General features: G+C 47.0%; 1 protein-coding gene across 11 annotated transcripts in view; it reads right to left on the minus strand.

Moving 5' to 3' along the window:
* ZNRF3 (zinc and ring finger 3) overlaps positions 1–17,653 on the minus strand; it is a 263,602-nt gene that overhangs the window by 14,523 nt on the left and 231,426 nt on the right. For 8 of the 11 annotated variants that reach the window (XM_063623375.1, XM_063623374.1, XM_063623372.1 and 5 more), the window contains 2 exons: positions 1,097–1,171; positions 236–367 (listed from right to left, as the gene is read on the minus strand). In XM_063623375.1, coding sequence (XP_063479445.1) covers positions 236–367; positions 1,097–1,171 — 207 coding nt within the window. Of the gene's footprint in view, positions 1–235; positions 368–1,096; positions 1,172–5,178; positions 5,287–9,919; positions 11,011–17,653 lie in introns of those variants that run through there. The other 3 variants (XM_055251433.2, XM_055251431.2, XM_055251430.2) reach the window with 3 other exon arrangements.

Here is a 17,653-nt window from a genome sequence, read left to right on the forward strand (position 1 = left end):
CAGAGACATCTTAGCACAAAAGTATCTATTTCTGGCAGGATTTTTCAAATTCACTATAAAGGAACACGAGTAAAATTTCTCCCTGGCCTTGAGTCCAATAGCTGATCTAAGCCTGCAGGAACCTGGGGTATGCCAGCATTTTAGACAGAGATAGGAATGAAAGCCCAAGGGAAATAAAGGGACAGGTAGTAGCAGAGAAGGCCCTGAGCCTGTGCCAAATGGTGTGGAGGCTCACTCGAGGAGGGCGGTGCTGGATCCTTGCTCGAGCCACTTTCTGCTTGTTGACGATGTTCATCAGCTTAATGGCATCTGCACCCTTCACATACACCACTGGCCTCTTCAGCGGGTCTTCAGAGCCCTGGTTCAGCTAAGGAAGACGAGAGGGCTCTGGTTAAAAGGTGTGCTTATTTTAAGAAGCAGTAGAGAGAAAGAAAGGCTGGAGGGAAGGAACATTGAATACCTGTCTGGAATCCTCCAGCTCTTCCAACGTTACAGCCTTGGAGCTCCCAGAAGAGCAAGGCTGAGAATGACACTTGTTTTGGGATGGACTGGGCAAGCGGAAGGCCCAGAAAAGTCTTAGAAAATGCCCCCTGAGCCCGGTGCAGTGGCTTACACCTGTAATCCCAGCACTTTGGGAGGGCAAGGCAGATGGATCACAAGGTCAAAAGTTCAAGACCAGCCTGGCCAACATGGTGAAACCCCATCTCTACTAAAAATACAAAAATTAGCCAGGCGTGGTGGCAGGTGCCTATTATCCCAGATACTTGGGAGGCTGAGGCAGGAGAATCGCTTGAACCCGGGAGGTGGAGATTGCAGTGAGCTGAAATCGCGCCACTGCACTCCAGCCTGGGCAACAGAGCAAGACTCCGTCTCAGGGGAAAAAAAGAAAAAATGCCCCCTGTGCCCCAATTTCCTGGCTCTTAACCTCGCCCAGTACACATCCCTTGGGAATTATGTCCAAACATGGACACCTAACTTCAGAAGACAAGAGCAAACGCCCTGAGATGAGGGTGACATGACGGGGACAAGCCAAGCTCACTAAAGGAAGTGCCTTTCTCAGGGAGGCTGCAGTGTTGGCATGGCCTGAGGAGCTTACCTGGTCAATAGCTTCTGGGTTTTCAGACACATCAAAGATGACTGCAGTAGCTCCCCGCTGTACTGCTCGCTTGGCCTGCCAGAGTAAAAAACAGCAGGTTGGCCCTCTGGTCCTCTTACCTTTTCAAAGCTGGCCTTGGCAATCAGGCCTGTAATCAAATGCAGAATCTGACAGTTACCAACTTATGTGACTTCAGGGACGTTACCTCACTTTCCTAATCCTCAATTTTCCCATCTGTAAAGAAGGGGACTTATGATTCGAGTTAACAATAATATATAGTTTCAAATAGCTAGGACGAGGACATTCCCAACACAAAGAAGTGATAAATGTTTGAGATAATAGATATGCTAATTACCCTGATCTGATCACTATACCTTATATGTATTGAAATATCGCTATGTACCCCACGAATATGTACAATTATTATCTGTCAATTAAAAAACTTTTTTTTTTAAAGAGGACAATTTCACCTACCATGTATGGTAATCGTGAGGTCAGATGACTTATAATAGGGGAAAATACATAAATGATTACTTAACAAACTTTTGTCTTCCTATCCAGCCCAAATACTGAAAACAACCTACACATCAACAACCTGCCCAGGCAGTACAGAGGTATTGGTTTCAGTATTTCCTGTTTCAGAGCCATTGGCAACCAAAGCAAATGCCTTTGGTCCATCTCATGCGGTTCCTTTTTCCTTCCTGTGTCACCCAGTCAGAAGAATACATTGAGTATTTCTGAATGAGTCTCAAAATGGTTAATTTTAATAAGTGCCACAAGCTGAAGACCTCTGGAGACACTGTCGGTGGTGGGAGCTGTGAAAAATAATTGTAAATGGGGTTTTGAAGCAGTTGGCTGCCAGACCTGGCTACACATCAAAAGCCACTTGGGAAGTTTGTAAAGCAGATTTCCTGGCTCAAACCACAGAGACTGATTGAGCAGGGCTGGAGTCAGGCCCAGGAAACTGAGTTGTGTATGCTTTCTGGGGGATTCAGATGATTCAACCACTTGGGGAACTACTGATCAGAGGGATGAGATTAGAATGTTTTAGGAACAAATGAGAAGTGACGGGATTCTTTTTGGGGGAGGTGGGGGAAGGATTCCTTTCCATCCCAAAGAACCTTCTAATTCCATGTCCAGCTAAGGGGACAGCAAGGCAGAAGCTGTGGAAAAACAAGACTTAAGATATAGCATGGCTGGAGTTCAAGACCAGTCTAGGCAACATAGCAAGACCCCATATTTAAAAAATAACAGAAAAATTAGCTGGGTGTGGCAGGACATACCTGTAGTCTCAGCTACTCGGGAGGCTGAGGTAGGAGGTTTGATTGAGCCCAAGAGGTAGCGGTTGAGTTGTGATTGCACCACTTCATTCTAGCCTGAGTGACAGAGCAAGACACTGTCTCCACAAAATACATACGTACATACATGCATGTCCTGGCTTTTAGGAGCCTGAATCTTGTTAGGGAAGTAAGACACTTCTAATGAGTGTGTATGTATGTATAGAAGGCAAAACAAGCCTTCTATAAGGTAGGCAAATGATGGCTAGTGCTTAGAGATCAATAGAGTTACTATGGGCCACAGTGCTTGAGAAAGAATAAAATTGAAATTCCTTTCCATAGGAATAATCACTCTACATTGATGTGGCGTGAGAAAGCAACATTGCCCAGAACACAGCTAGACCAATAGCTCCACTGGCCCACTAGAGGGCAGACTCACCCTATAGCTTTTACAACAAACCAATTCCTTGTATTTAGCACCAAACAGTACCAAAAACAACTTCAGTAAAATCTTCAGTATACTGCAAGTTCCTTGGCAGTTTAAGAAGTTCTGGCACCCTGGACAATCTGTCCTTGTCTTGCAGGGGACCCTTTCTTTTTGAATGGAGATTCAATGCATTGAAACTCTCTGCCGATTGTCCACCACACCCTGTTTCATCACCAGATTGCTAGGCTAGGAGTCAGGAATGAATCCTGGGAGCTATTCCTGCCTCTGCCACTGGCATGCTGCTAACAGTGGACAACTCACTCAATCGCTTTCAGCCTCAGCCTCAGTTTCCCCATCTGTTAAAAAAAAAAAAAGGTGGGGGATGGCTGGGCATGGTGGCTTATGCCTGTAATCCCAGCACTTTGAGAGGCTTAGGCGGGTGGATCACCTGAGGTCAGGAGTTCCAGACCAGCTGGCCAACATGGTGAAAGGCTATCTTTACTAAAAATGCAAAAAATCAGCTGGATGTGGTGGCATGTGCTTGTACTCCCAGCTACTCGGGAGGCTGAGGTAGGAGAATCGCTTGAGCCTGGGAGGCAGAGGTTGCAGTGAGCCGAGATCACGCCATGGCACTCCAGCCTGGGCGACAGAGTGAGTGAGACTCTGTCTCAAAAAAAAAAGGGGGGGAAGGGGGTGCAGGGAGGCTGCCTATGTTATTATGACTAGGGTTCCTTCTAAATTCCCAGCCTTGGCCACTCAAATGAGAAGCAGCAGGCTATCAGAGCAACTCGGAACTGCACTGGCCCTGTCACCCTCCTCCAGGAAGAGAGGATGCTGATGACACAGCTGAAAAGTGTGAGGCCAGGGTGGCATCACTTTCCTCCATCATAGAGCTATCTATCTTTCTATCAGAGATGGGCTTTCACTCTGTCACCTGGGCTGGAGTGGTGCAATCACAGCTCACTGCAGCCTCAAACTCCTGGGCTCGAATGATCCTCCTGCCTCAGCCTCCTGAGTAGCTGGGACTGCAGGTGCATGCTACCATGCCAGGCTAATTTTTTTTTTTTTTTTTTGGTAGAGACAAGGTCTCACTATGTTGCCCAGGTTGGTCTTGAGCTCCTGGGCTCAAGTGATCCTCCCATTCCGGCCTCCCAAAGTGCTGAGATTACAGGCATGAGCCACCATGCTGGCTATCCATAGAGCTCTTTAGGGACACAGACTCCTCTGCCAGAGGCCAACAGCTCATGGATGCCAGAGTTAATATGATTGTAAGTAGATGCTGGTGTTTTCCGCTTAGGTGGCATCCTAGGCTTTTTCATAAATTCCTTCTCCAGACATAGAAGGGCCCTGAGGAAAAGCACTAAAAATAAGGAAATAAACAGGCCCTCTCATTCCTTTATTTGGCTTTCATTCCACAATCAAGCACATCAAACAGCACCCTCGGGGAATGTGCAATTCAGATAAGTCCAGATCAGGAGCGCGGTACCTGTGCGCTTTGATGCAGGTGCACCTGGAGAGTCTAATGGCCTCAGGATGAAAGGCTACAGGATCTGGGGTAGGGAATGCCTTCCCAGGAGAGACATGCCTCAGGGAAGCCATTTAGCCACGTCGCCTTCTTAAAGTTCAGGCTTCCCTGCTCCGCCCGGAACATGGAGGTCTCAAGGACTCAGAGGTTCCGGATGAAGCATGATCCATTTGAGAGACACAAAAGATGTTTTTCACAAAATCTAGGACATGGTGATATGTTTCCTGGTTTTTACAGTGAAGAGGGCAGGTCAGTAATAAAGCAGCTGGTTGTAGTTGCACGGGCCTGTAATCCCAGCTACTTGGGAGGCTGAGGCGGGAGTATCACTTGAGCCCAGGGGTTTGAATCTGTCTCTCTCTCTCTCTATATATATATATGGTGCTTAAATTCCATTTACAGCTTGACTTCCAACACAACCAGGCAAAGGCACGGGATCTAAGGACACATCTTGTTTGAGAAAAATGCTTCATTCGCACAGGTGATCTACTTTTAAAATAATATTTAATGTAAACTACTATTAAAATCAGTTTGTATTTCCTGCACACACCAGGACTGGACAGGAGGGGAGCCAAGCTAAGATCCTATAGGGAACTTGCCTGTCAGAAGCCAGCTTAGGATTTAAAATAGGCCATGAATAACCCATATTTAGAAAAAGACACTTTTATTATACTGTTCTGAAAGGAAATTTAAAAAATACAGGCCAGGTGCAGTGGCTCATGCCTGTAATCTCAGCGCTTTTGGAGGTTGAGGCAGGAGGATTACTTGAAGCCAGGAGTTCAAGACTAGCCTGGGCAATATAGTGAGACCGTCTCCACAAAAAAGTTAAAAACTAGCCAGGCATGGTGGCGTTCACCTGTAGTCCCAGCTCCTCGGGAGGCTGAGGTAGATTGCTTGAGCCCAGGAGGTTGAAGCTGTAGTGAGCCATGATTGTGCCACTTCACTCCAGCCTGGGCGACAGGGCGAGACCCTATCTTAAAAAAAAACAAAAACAGAATATTACTTGGTCATTCTTTGCCCCCTGCCCATATTTTCAGTTTAAAAATTGATGAGGCATATTCCTTGAACCAATCACTCTCATAGATCATTCACCATTTTAATTACTCAAGTGTAGACCGAATATTATTTCAAAACAAACCTAGACCCTAGTTGGGAGTTCACAGTCTTGTGGCCACCAGAAATCCTATCTTTAGGATCTTTAAGTCACATACTTAACGTCCAAAACTCTGAAGCTGGGGCTCTTTCAAAGAAAGGATGGGAAAGATGCAGCCTGGTGGATATGGTTGCATGAAAGTCACTGGTAAACTGGGCTGTAGCTGAAGAGGGCCGTTATCCCTAAACTGTGCACAGCCTGGAGTGCAAGATTAAGAGAAGGGTGTGACCGCAGAACACAGGTGGGAAGTTTTGGCAAGGCCTCCCAGAAGCAGCCAAAGGCCTTGTCTTGCTGCCCTCTGTGTGCCCTTCCCCTCATCCCTACCCACAAGGGTATCTTCACATCCTTCATCACCTTTGCTACTTCCATCCTTGCTCAGGCCAGGGCAGGCTGGCACTCGCCAGCAGGTGACCGGAAACCCAGTGCAGAGTGCTGAATGAAAGATTGCCACGGTCCTTTATTTACCTTCCCAGGGCTGCTGGACCCGAGACTAGATAATGTCTGTAGCCATTGAGACAAGTAGCAAAAGAGCAAACACTTGCGCCCTTAAAATACATTTGCAAAGTACAAAATTCCAGCCTCTAGAAGACAGGGCCCTACTGTGGTTGGCACTTACCACTCCTATGGTTATTCAATAAATGTTTATTATAAATGAAAGCAAGCCTGCCTGGTACCATACTGGGGTTACTACTGGTAAAACGAAAGTGCTCCCTGACTGTGAATGTGATGTGATTTTCTCATAAGGAAGTGCTTTTACTAGTAAGATTGAGTCTAGAATGTTCCAGTGGAAATGTACCAGTTATGATGAGAATTGTCCCATCACCACTTTGTGGGTGGGAAAACATGAAGCCTAGAGCCCGCCACTTACCAGGAATTCCACTCAGGAATGGATCTGGCATTCTCCCCAGTGTGTGTAGTTATACCCAGACTTGGTTTGGGGCTTGGCCCTACCCCCATCCCTATTCCCTGGAGTCTCTGGGGCACGGATTCCACTTTCACCTGTTTACCTGTTCCTCTGTCAAGCTCTTGGATGTGGTACCCCTAGTGCCTACCCTTTATTGCAGGAAAACTTTGACAGAATACAATCTTAATAGGAAATAACCCAAACGATTACTAAAAATCTCATTTGTCCCACATTCCTGACCATAAGCTAACCAAGGAAGTTGGACTGTTAGCACTAATATGAAGACATGTCTTCAACCTCTTACAGGAAGTTGCAGACATATGGGGGCCCCAAACAGACTTTTTTGCCTCTACTGAATACAATTTTGCCTTCTGGCTTTTTTTCTTTATCATAAGCTTCTAAGTTATTAAAAGTTCTTTGTAAATATTTTAAATGGCTGTGATTTTTTTTTCCTATATGCTACACATGTATTTCTGATATTTGGGTTGTTCCAGTTTTTAAAATTATAATTAATACTACATTGAATAAATATTGGTTTTCATTTCTAGTTTCCAGAGGACATATGCCCTGTGCCAAAGAATATAAAGATTATGAAGAATCTCAATAAAATCCACATCAAATTTTAATGCCCCTCCTTATATACCCACCCAACTCTTATTTACCTGCATAAATGACAAGATAGATAGACTGGCACAGACAATACAGGCAAATTTGTCAACAGATTTAATTTCTGGGTTAGGTGGCCTGTTGATGAGCTGGGTGGAAGGGAGAAAGAGGTGAGTTTGAGAGTAACTCTCTAGATGATGATACTTCACATGCAGAAAGACACTTCAGAGTCAACTATAATGAGTTGATCATATTAATACTAATATTACTAATCCTTCAAGGTCAAGTTCCTGTGTAACCTTTTCCATAAAACTAATGGTGCTTCTCCTTAGCCAAAGGACAGATAAGATACCTCTCTGAGCTCTAATATCTCAGGGTTTCTCTTCTGTTGTTTACCACTTCTGTAATACATTTTCCCTGAAAATACGATCATCTTTAGAGTTTTTGCTATTTATAAGGGTAATATGTGCATGATGTGAACAATTCAAAATAACTCAGAAATTGAAAGCAAAAAATAACTCATCTGTTACCCCCTATATCCCAGCATTTTAACATAACGGTGTGGTTTATATCCTCCAATGTTTTTTTAACCCATATATTGGCAAGAATAAAATGCATATGTGTTACAGACACCAAAATGTAGTTAAAAATATGCTGGATGAGTATCTATAATCCCAGCTACTTGGGAGGCTGAGGAGGGAGGATTGCTTGAGCCCAGGAGCTTGAGGCCAGCCTGGGCAACATAGACCCCAGCTGTAAAAATTTTTTAAGGGCGGGCACAGTGGCTCATACCTGTAATCCTAGCACTTCGGGAGGCCGAGGCGGGTGGATTGGCTTAGTTCAGGAGTTCAAGAACAGCCTCGGTAACACGGTGAAACCCCGCCTCTAATAAAATAAAATAAAAAAATTAGCTGGGTGTGGCGGTGTGCACCTGTAGTCCCAGCTACTCGGGAGGATAAGGCAGGAGAATTGCTTGAACCTGGGAGGCGGAGGTTGCAGTGAGCCACTGCACTCCAGCCTGGTGGACAGAGTGAGACTCCGTCTCAAAAAAAAAAAAAAATTAAAATAAATACATTGGACATATTGGACATACACTGTTCTGTACTCTATTTCCCCCTTAACTCAACAATTTACTCAACAATACTTATATGCATTGATGTGGAAAAATATTCATTCTTCTTACCAGCTACACATATTATTCCATTGTATGGTTATTCAGAGCTCCTTTAATGACCATCTCCCTGAGAGGCACGTAGCAGATTTCTACATTTTCTCTGTTATAAACAGTGCTGTATTCATATCCTTGTACTCATATTCTGGAGGCATCTGTCCTTAAAATAGCCATGAGTGGTCCTGCTGAGTCAAAGGGTATAGATGTCCTATACATAAAGGCGTTGCTTGGGTGCCAGGCATACCCTTAGAGAATAACAGAAACTCCCAGGAGCTAGGAGGTAGACCTTACTGACCACATTGGTATGCCCCATAAAGCCTAACATGGCTGGGCGCATTGGCTCATGCCTGTAATTCCAGCACTTTGGGAGGCTGAGGTGGGCGGATCGCTTGAGGCCAGGAGTTTGAGACCAGCCTGGCCAATACAGCTAGACTCCGTGTGTCTATTTAAAAAAAAAAAAAAGCCTAACAAAGCAGACTGCCCTGGGCGTGGTTCATAGTCAAATTCTATTTGCATTAACCATGTATTAATTTAGTTGTTCCACGGTAGTTATTAACTGGCTACTATGTGTTCTAGACCCTGGGGACTCATACAGCAGCTGGCAGCAAGCATGGTCACAGACCCCTGTCCTCACCAAGCACACATCCTGCCTGTGGTGCTGGTAGAGCCCTCTCTGAAGAGTCCAGGAGAGTCATAAGGAAGAGCATGTACATTTAGTTCCAAGGGCAAATGGGTAAGAAATTAAGAACATGGCTTCACTTGCCTCATATCTCTATAGTAGCCTTTCCCAAAGTGCATCTACTAAGGGAATGATTTTCCTGGTCGGTGTCTTGAGAAATGCTGCATATTCCAGAGCTATCCCTGACACATACATCATTAACATGCTAGAGCCTCCTATTTTACCCAGCATCCCAAACCTTTTTGGACACAAAGCCTGTTTGCAGCAACTCCTGTTAACACTCTCCCTTCCATGGAGCAGGCTTTAGGACTCTGCTCCAAGGCTCATGGTATGTCAAGGTGAGAGGGTATCATCCCCTTAACCCACTTCCCCTCACTCTAACTCACAGGTGGAAGGCTGACGGATGTGACAGAAGACCTACATTTTGATCTGGAAACTAATTACTAAATGGCACCCATAATTTAAATGAGATGGTTATCAGTATGGAAACATTCGAGTATACAGTTCCATTTGACAACTACTGAAGAGGGCCAACTGTGTGCCAGGCATCCCAAAGAAGACACAAGCTAGGACCTTCTGGAATTGTCTGTCATAACACACTTGCTGCTGTCCTGGGTGAAGAGACCTTGCTTAGCAAGCAGCAGCATGAAGACACTGAGGTTTCTTCCCTTCTTATCCAAGTGCAGTGTTCACTTGGGGCTCTTCTCTGACAGACTTACACATAAGTAGTGTGACCGAAGGGGGAAGAAACCATGCTCATGGAGAATCTGAAATGGCACCAGAGTCCCAGGGCTTGGTTCTCAGGACTTGGCATCAGCACTCTGCTTTATTTTGGGTCCCCAGGTTACTTCTGCAGCTATTCGCAGAGCACAGCACACTGTCCCGGACATTTCTGGGTTATTTCTTGCTCGGGTGGATGTGGGTGCAAGGGGTCTTGCCATGGGCCTGCTCTTCATACAATCCTTACTTCCCTACAACCTGGGCTCCCTCCTCAAGGAGGTACCCCATCTCCCCCATTCCTCCACCCATGGCGCAAAGTCAAAACTGCAGCCCTTTGCCTTTTCACCTATGCCCAATGGCTTACCAAATTTTGCTGATTCTGGCTTCCAAATCCATCCATCGTTTTTTCATCCCCACTGCTGCCACCCTGGCCAGGACACCAGATTTCTCATGAGTCCCAACAACATTCTCCTCTGGGGGCTCCTGAGCACAGCCCACCTTGCATACCCCTGCCCCCTCCCCAACACGGTCTCCATGCAGTAGCAGAGGGACCATTCTCAATCATGGATCTGACCTGCACCACCCTTCTCCAATGACTGTGCTGCTCTTAGGGCAAGATGTGACCTCCTCCTGCTTATTGTTTCTGAACACAACACTCAAACTCCTAAGTTGAATTTAGATTGAGCTTTTTTTTTTTTTGAGATGGAGTCTCACTCTGTCGCCCATGCTGGAGTGCAGTGGCACGAACTTAGCTCACTGCAGCCTTCACCTCCTGGGTTCAAGAGATTCTCCTGACTCAGCCTCCCGAGTACTTGGGATTACAGGTGTGCACCATCATGCCCGGCTAATTTTTTCTATTTTTAGTACAGACGGGGTTTCGCCATGTTGGCCAGGCTGGTCTCGAACTCCTGGCCTCAGGTGATCCACCCTCCTTGGCCTCCCAAAGTGCTGGGATTATAGGCCTGAGCCACCATACCTGGCCTAGACTGAGCTTCTTTTAGTTCTCTTCAAAATCCCAAACTCAATGGTGGCCACATTTGGGGTAACAGGAGACCAACCATGAGGAGCACGTTACCCCCCTCACCTCCCCCACAGGGTTCATCTTTACTGCTTCTTTCTGTTCAGGTATTATTCCCTCAGGCTGTGGTGCCCAGTGGCCTTATGCTGTGCTCTGCCATGCCACTGTGGCACTTATGACGTCACACTGTCATTGTTTACTTAAAACGCCTCCTTCACTAAAGGGCAGCCAGTGTGTCAGACTTCTTTCCTGCTGAATTCCCAGAACCTGGCAAAAGGCCTGGCACAGGGTAAATGGCCAAGAAATGTTTGTTGATTAACCTAAAAGATCAGCTTTTGCCCTAGGGGTTAGCATCAAACACCAAGGGCCCTGCTACTGAAAGCACTGATTGAAGCTCATTCTAGGCCACCTATCTCCTCCCTTTGACTTTTGAGAAAGGGCTGTTCTCTACCAAATCTTCTTGGAACATAATATTCTTCGTACTTTAGATTCTCAGGATTCAGTTTCTTATTACTGGTGCCATCTTCTGCTGTTGCATTTCCCGACAGCCTTTTTACTGGTTGTCAGTTCACATGCAGGCATCGTGTCTCTGGCCAACCTTGGCCCCAGGCACTAAAAGTGGCTTGGCCTTGTTGTGGATCTGTATCAGGCCCCAGCCCCTGCGTGTGCTCATCTCTGGATATCAAAGCTCTCTGAAAACAAGCCCAACCACTTGCAGGATTTGTTCCTTCCATTCTGCAGGAATGGGAGCCTCCCTTAGTACCTTTACTAGAAGAAAGCTGGCCAGATGACTACCCTTGGCCATGTCCACAAGAACAGGCTGTATGTGAATTTTTACAGCCTCCTCCCATTATCACTTAGGGGGCCTTGACTTTCCTCTGGCCTAAAAGACTGATGGAGTTCATCCTGCAACCTGCGGAGAAATATGGCCACACCACACAGCGGCCCAACCCCCGTAAAGTGCAGGTTTGGTCGCTTTCCCCACCTGGTGCGAAGCTCTGGAGCTTTGGCTCTCTGGGTGAACTGGTGGCAAATTCTACCACAGCTTCAAAATCCCCAACTCAATGGTGCCCTAATTTGGGGTAACAAGAGACCTAAGCATAGGCTTGAAGGCTTGAGAGACACAGCCATCTAAAGCCGAAGCCTGGAACACATCACTGCTGAAATGCAGGGCGGCAGGAACCAGCCCTGTTTCTGTTGCCACCACCAGGCCTGCTCCTGTGGTCAGGGAGGGGAAAAGGGCCGTTAACACGATGGAGAGCACCCAGCCGGTCCTAGGGACTGGCCACGCCTGACACCCACAGGTCCCTCTTGGCAGATCCTACCCCAGTCCAGAGAGCCCAGGCTCTTTGAGTCCTGTTATGCCCCTCCCTCTGGAGGCCACTAAGTGGATTTTAAATCCTTACTCCTCACTTTTTCCTTTCCTCCTCCTCGAGTTCTTCACTTAGTAGTGACCACCCAGGCACCAGGCTCTTGAACATTCTGGTCAGCTGCTGTTCTCTGAAGCATGAGTCACTGCATGACACAGGACATTCTCGCTGGGCAAGGGGGCTCCCAAGGCCTGCTTCACCAAGGGCCCTGTTTTCCGACAGAAACTTTTCATTCCATAGGAAATGAGGTCACACACCAGAGCACATGGGTAACCGGTGAGAAAATCCTGGTGCCAGGAAGCGGGGTGGTGGTGGTAGAAGAGGGGAGGCAAACTAGACCCTGACACTCATGAACCAGCAGGGGGAATCACCTGTGGCTGTTGGGTAATTTGTACTAGGGTGGGGATGAGGAGGGTGGAAGAAAGGGACGCACACAGCTTTAAAAAAAATCTGGTTTCTTTTAAAGTATATACAACATACATGATTTTACTAAGCCAAACTTGCAGGACATTTGGCTAGCTTACTTTCAAGACTTGGAGCCCCTTAATCTATGGCCTACAAGAGACAACACACAGGAGGTAAAGAGGGGCAGGGGCAGGAGCGGGGGCGAGAGGCCAGGGCGGCCAGGCGGGCTTCACTGCCTGGGGGGTTGGGAGGTGAGGGTGGGTGGCGCAGTGCTGCCAGCTCCACCCGCCGGCTCCTCGCTCCAGGGCTTGGCTGCAGCCCGGCCTGACCTTCCAGGTTTCCCTGGCAGGAGATCAAAGCGCTGAAGCCACAAACACAGCTCAGAACTCCGAGGCCCTGCGGCCAACATCCCCCCTTCCGCGGCTCCTCTCCGCGCCAGGAGCCCTCCTCCTGCCCACTCCCAACCCTCGTGCACCGCCCTGCAGGGTCCCTCCTCCCCTCCACCACCCTGCTTCTCTATGTTCCCCCTGCCCCCGAACCTCCAATCCAGCGGGCCGGGACTTTCGGGGCGGGCTGCCATCCGGCCTTCTCCGACCCGGGAAAGTGCCCTTCTCGCCACCGGCCGCGCCCCTCCCCACCGGGAGAAGATATTTCTCGCCATAATTAAAGTCATTAAGCCTCCAAAGGCTCCCGTCGGCTGCAGCTTCTGAGTTCCGGAACGAAGATGATGCATTTTAAGTCCTACTTAAGATTATGCTGATCTATTTAGGAGACATGTAGCAGCGAGAATTCAGCGGTTAAGTTAGTGGTTAAGACTGCCTAAGTTTAAATAGTGTTACTTATTCTCAAAATATGTAGCAGCCCCACTTAATTTCTCCTAATTAAAGGTACCCGACTGAAGAGGCTGGAGTCCGCTGCCATTGCACAGGTTGGTACCCTTTTCACAATCAGAAACTAGTGGGTGTCAAACGGAAATGCATTTCCCTAGATCTTAATCTTAAACATAGACGTTTAGACCAGTTCCCAGAAACACAATGATCCTCTTTGTTTTAACACCTGACAAGGAGCACCAAAAACCCAGGAAAGCCTGTCCACACCCTCCTGTTCCATCGATACTGTGGGGTGAAAGATGTTATGGAAAAAACTGCAGTTGGGTTGTTTCATTACCTGCCTATGCCTGGAAGATAAGCTTTTGGAAGAACCTGGAAGCCGTTATCTTGGTTGAGTTTCCAAAGTCCCACTTCAGGCCAAATCTTATATAGTCAGCAACTAGAAACTTCAAAAAGGACCACCCCCCTTCAATGCATATGGCAACTAATTAATATAAACAAGTGTTAATTAGGTGGCAGCATCAGGCTTAACGAGGAACAACAGTGCCTGCAAAGTCTGGACACCCTACAGCCTCTCTGGAAGATGAGAGGCGGTGGGCAGGCTCTCTCTGAAGGCTGAGTTCCTCATAGGGACAGCTGTGCTTCTCAACCTTTGCTCATTGAGGAGGCAACTGGGGAGATTAAAACAAAAACAAAAACACTCTTGCCCAGGACCTACCCCTAGAGATGATTTGATCTATGTAGATAAAACCCCAGCAGCAATATATTTTTTAGAAGTTTCGCAGTTATTTTAAAATTCAGATAGGGCAGAGAACCACTGATCTAACCTAAAATCACACACGGCCTCTGGCATGACTGTCCAATGCACCTTCTAGAGTTCCTCTCCTGATTCGGTTGGACTGGTGTAGACCCAGACGCCATCTAACCAGCACGCACTGGGAATACTTACAATGAGGCAAAGGAAGGTGTTAGAAAATTGCTGAATCAGGTGGTAAACTCATTGAGAAGGCAGAAGATTATTTTGATTACACGATTTTCTTATTTTTATGAAGAGGAAAGTAATTTGGATGAAAGCATTTTTGCTTGCTTCTAACATTCATGGGACAGGGGACAAGGGCTAACAAACTAGTAAATAAAATAGATCTTACTCTTCTATCTTGACATATGTACCTTCATAAGAACTTGAAACATAGGTTCCAGGTGAGCTTTCTAACTCCTTGGAGCCCCTCGCCAGAGCATGTCAGTGTGGAGACAGCTGACCCCTCGTCCACCCTGCACTTTGAGGGGGTTGTAAACAGGCAGGTGAACACCCCAGGCTTTGAGGCCAAGCTGTGTCTACATCCTTGGGAAGAGGGGCATGCTGCCAGTGCACTGTGCCTCCAGGAGGATGGTCCTAGAAGAGAGGTCTGTAAGGGCTGGAAGCCAACACAAGGTCATCTTAGGGGGGTTTAGGGATGCTGGGAATGGTTTGGATGGGGGCTTCCCCTTGGACTCCTCACCCTGTGGCCAGAAGGTTTAAAAGAGGGGCTTAAAGCACAGCCCCCCTGCTTGGTCATAGAGCGGTACTGAGACTCCAAGAGGGAAAGTAAGGAAAGTACCTATTAATGTTCCAGCCAAGGCACCGAGTGCTTTCAAATGGTACTGAATCTGCAGAGCAACTCTGCAGGGGAGGTGGTGTTGATCCCCATTTTACAGCTAGAGGCTCAAAGGTTACATAACTTGCCCATGGATACTTAGCCACAAAATGGAGGGCTGACATTTGACCTAAGACTCTCTCCATAATCCCAGGCCAGAGAAATATGTTGTCCCAGGGGATTCTAAAATCAAGTGTAATGGAGATATGTGCACATATATCAATGTGAATGCTGAACCTCCAAACATTCCATTAATAGCTTATGTAAGTATTATATTTCCTGGTAACACAAGGAAATTCCAGATAGCTCTTATCCTAACCCACTTGGTCTCCCTTCTCTTGAAATTTCCCTTTACAAATGTCATGCAGCTCATGTAGTCAACATAAGGAGGGATTTTTTTTCTCCCCTCGCTGCCTATCACACTCATCACATCACATCTGGCCATCCCTCAGAGGTGGCAGGGTGGAACATTTTCCTACTTTTGTACAGGGTTACCTGCTTAAAAACTCAGGTCTATTTAGTCAAAGACTATTTCATCCAAAGGCGTTATATTCATTGCCACTGTAGCCAATGCAAGTTCACAAACACTACAACTTTCATCCTTTATTCTTAAGGATCTAAGTTGTTTCAAAATGATCCCGTGTACCCTATGATATTGACTCCTTTTACATGATTTTGTATTAGTAGAGTTTAAGAAAAGTTTCATTATCTCTTCACCTTAAACCAAAATCATTTAAAACAGCTACAGAATCAAATTCGTTTCTCTAGAGAAGGAGAGTTACATGGCCCCCCTCAGCCATGTTATTCTTATCTGGGTGTAGTCAGTTTGATGACACCCTACCAAAGCCAGGCTGGCCAACCCAGGCTCTTTTTAGCACTGCCATAGTGGAATAGCAGGAAGAAAAGGGGGTACCTCACACTGCTCAGACTGAAATCCTAGCTCACCTTCCTAGCTCTGTGACTGTGAGCATGTGATGAATTTTCTGTTTTATTTCATCTGCACAACAGGGATGACACTGAATCTATCTCCTGAAGGCTTCTGGAAGTTGACATGACATGTTACACTTCATAAACACGCAGGGATGTCCCAGTTTAGGCCAAGAAATGATGACACAGCATGAGTCTGGCAGAGGGTGGTCAGTGGCTGTCAGCCCAGTGGTATGTCAGAATGCCTGGGGGAGCTTATTAAATAATAGAGGGGGCCAGGCATGGTGGCTCACGCCTGTAATCCCAGCACTTTGGGAGGCCGAGGCGGGCGGATCACCTGAGGTCAGGAGTTCGAGACCAGCCTGGCCAACATGGTGAAACCCCGTCTCTACCAAAAATACAAAAATTAGCTGGGCATGGTGGCAGGCACCTGTAGTCCCAGCTACTCGGGAGGCTGAGGCAGAAGAATCGCTTGAACCCGGGAGGCGGAGGCTGCAGTGAGCCAAGATCGCGCCATTGCACTCCAGCCTGGGGGATAAGAGTGAGACTTCATCTCCAAAATAAATAAATAAATAAAATTAAATAAAAAATAGAGGGGTAGACTCCTCCCTGGAGACTGGCTGATGGGAACCGGGCTGGAGGTAGATCTAGCCTTTGTAGGTTTGAAAGCTCCTCAGGCCAACTCTTAGGTGCAGCCAAGATGCGTAACCACAGACCAAGATGCTAAGGAGGTAAGAGAGGGAGAGATGGTGAGCTGGGAATGTGCTCCTTAACCTAACTCATCAAGCCCTTGTTCTTTCCCTCCTACAATGGCCCAACTGCTTCTCAGCTACATTTCTAGTTTTCAAGAAACCCACTTATGCTACTCTACCTCAGACTTAAGGAAAGCGCTTGTTAAAGAGAAAATGCATCTTCGAGGCAATAAACAATTGAACTTTTTGTGATGTCTGGGGAAAGATACCTCCAAAGCAGAAGTCTGGGTCCCTCACAATCAAAAGCCTCCAAACAACAATGATCACAGGCATCCTCTGGTCACCAGGTCTTGACATGGCACCTGGAACCCAGCGGGCACGAAAATGCTGGGCAGACATGGCCGTGGGCACAAGAGCAACCATTTATATGGGGCAAGCTTTTGGGCTTCATGGCAGAAGTCCTCCTGACTTTTGGGTCCAGGTCTTTGGCCTCTATGCCACAGGAGTCCCAGGGTCTTGCATAGGAGCCTCTGCCTTGAGTAGGAGAGAGCAATGGAATGCAAGTTCCAGATGGGTCTTCTGAGATAACAGGATAAAAATAGAGAAAGATGAGAATCTCAAGGACACCATTTTCAGGTTTAAGTCCTATTTTTTTTTTTTTTTTTTTTTTTTGAGACGGAGTCTGTCTCTGTCGCCCAGGCTGGAGTGCAGTGGCGCAATCTCGGCTCACTGCAAGCTCCGCCTCCTGGGTTCACGCCATTCTCCTGCCTCAGCCTCTCCGAGTAGCTGGGACTACAGGCGCCCGCCACCACGCCCAGCTAATTTTTTTTTGTATTTTTAGTAGAGACGGGGTTTCACCGTGGTCTCGATCTCCTGACCTCGTGATCCGCCCGCCTCGGCCTCCCAAAGTGCCGGGATTACAAGCGTGAGCCACCGCGCCCGGCCCTTAAGTCCTATTTTTAAAAAATGAAACACATGCTTTCTTGAAGTAAGCCCTCAGACATACTCTGAACTGAGCTAACAAGTCACAGAACTTGTATGTCAACTGCCCAACTAATATCCACTTCTCTGCGATAAGTGGTGACAGTTCTGCCATTAGAAGGAATTTTAGTGATGGGGTCTGGGCGTGTGGAGAAGGGATATTGGCCATAGCAATCATGAGTTAGGCTGTAGAACATAAGTTAAACGCAGAATGTCCTATATTGAATTAGACCCGAAAATG

Source organism: Symphalangus syndactylus, chromosome 18 (genome assembly GCF_028878055.3).
Source record: "Symphalangus syndactylus isolate Jambi chromosome 18, NHGRI_mSymSyn1-v2.1_pri, whole genome shotgun sequence".
NCBI classification, from domain to species: domain Eukaryota; kingdom Metazoa; phylum Chordata; class Mammalia; order Primates; family Hylobatidae; genus Symphalangus; species Symphalangus syndactylus.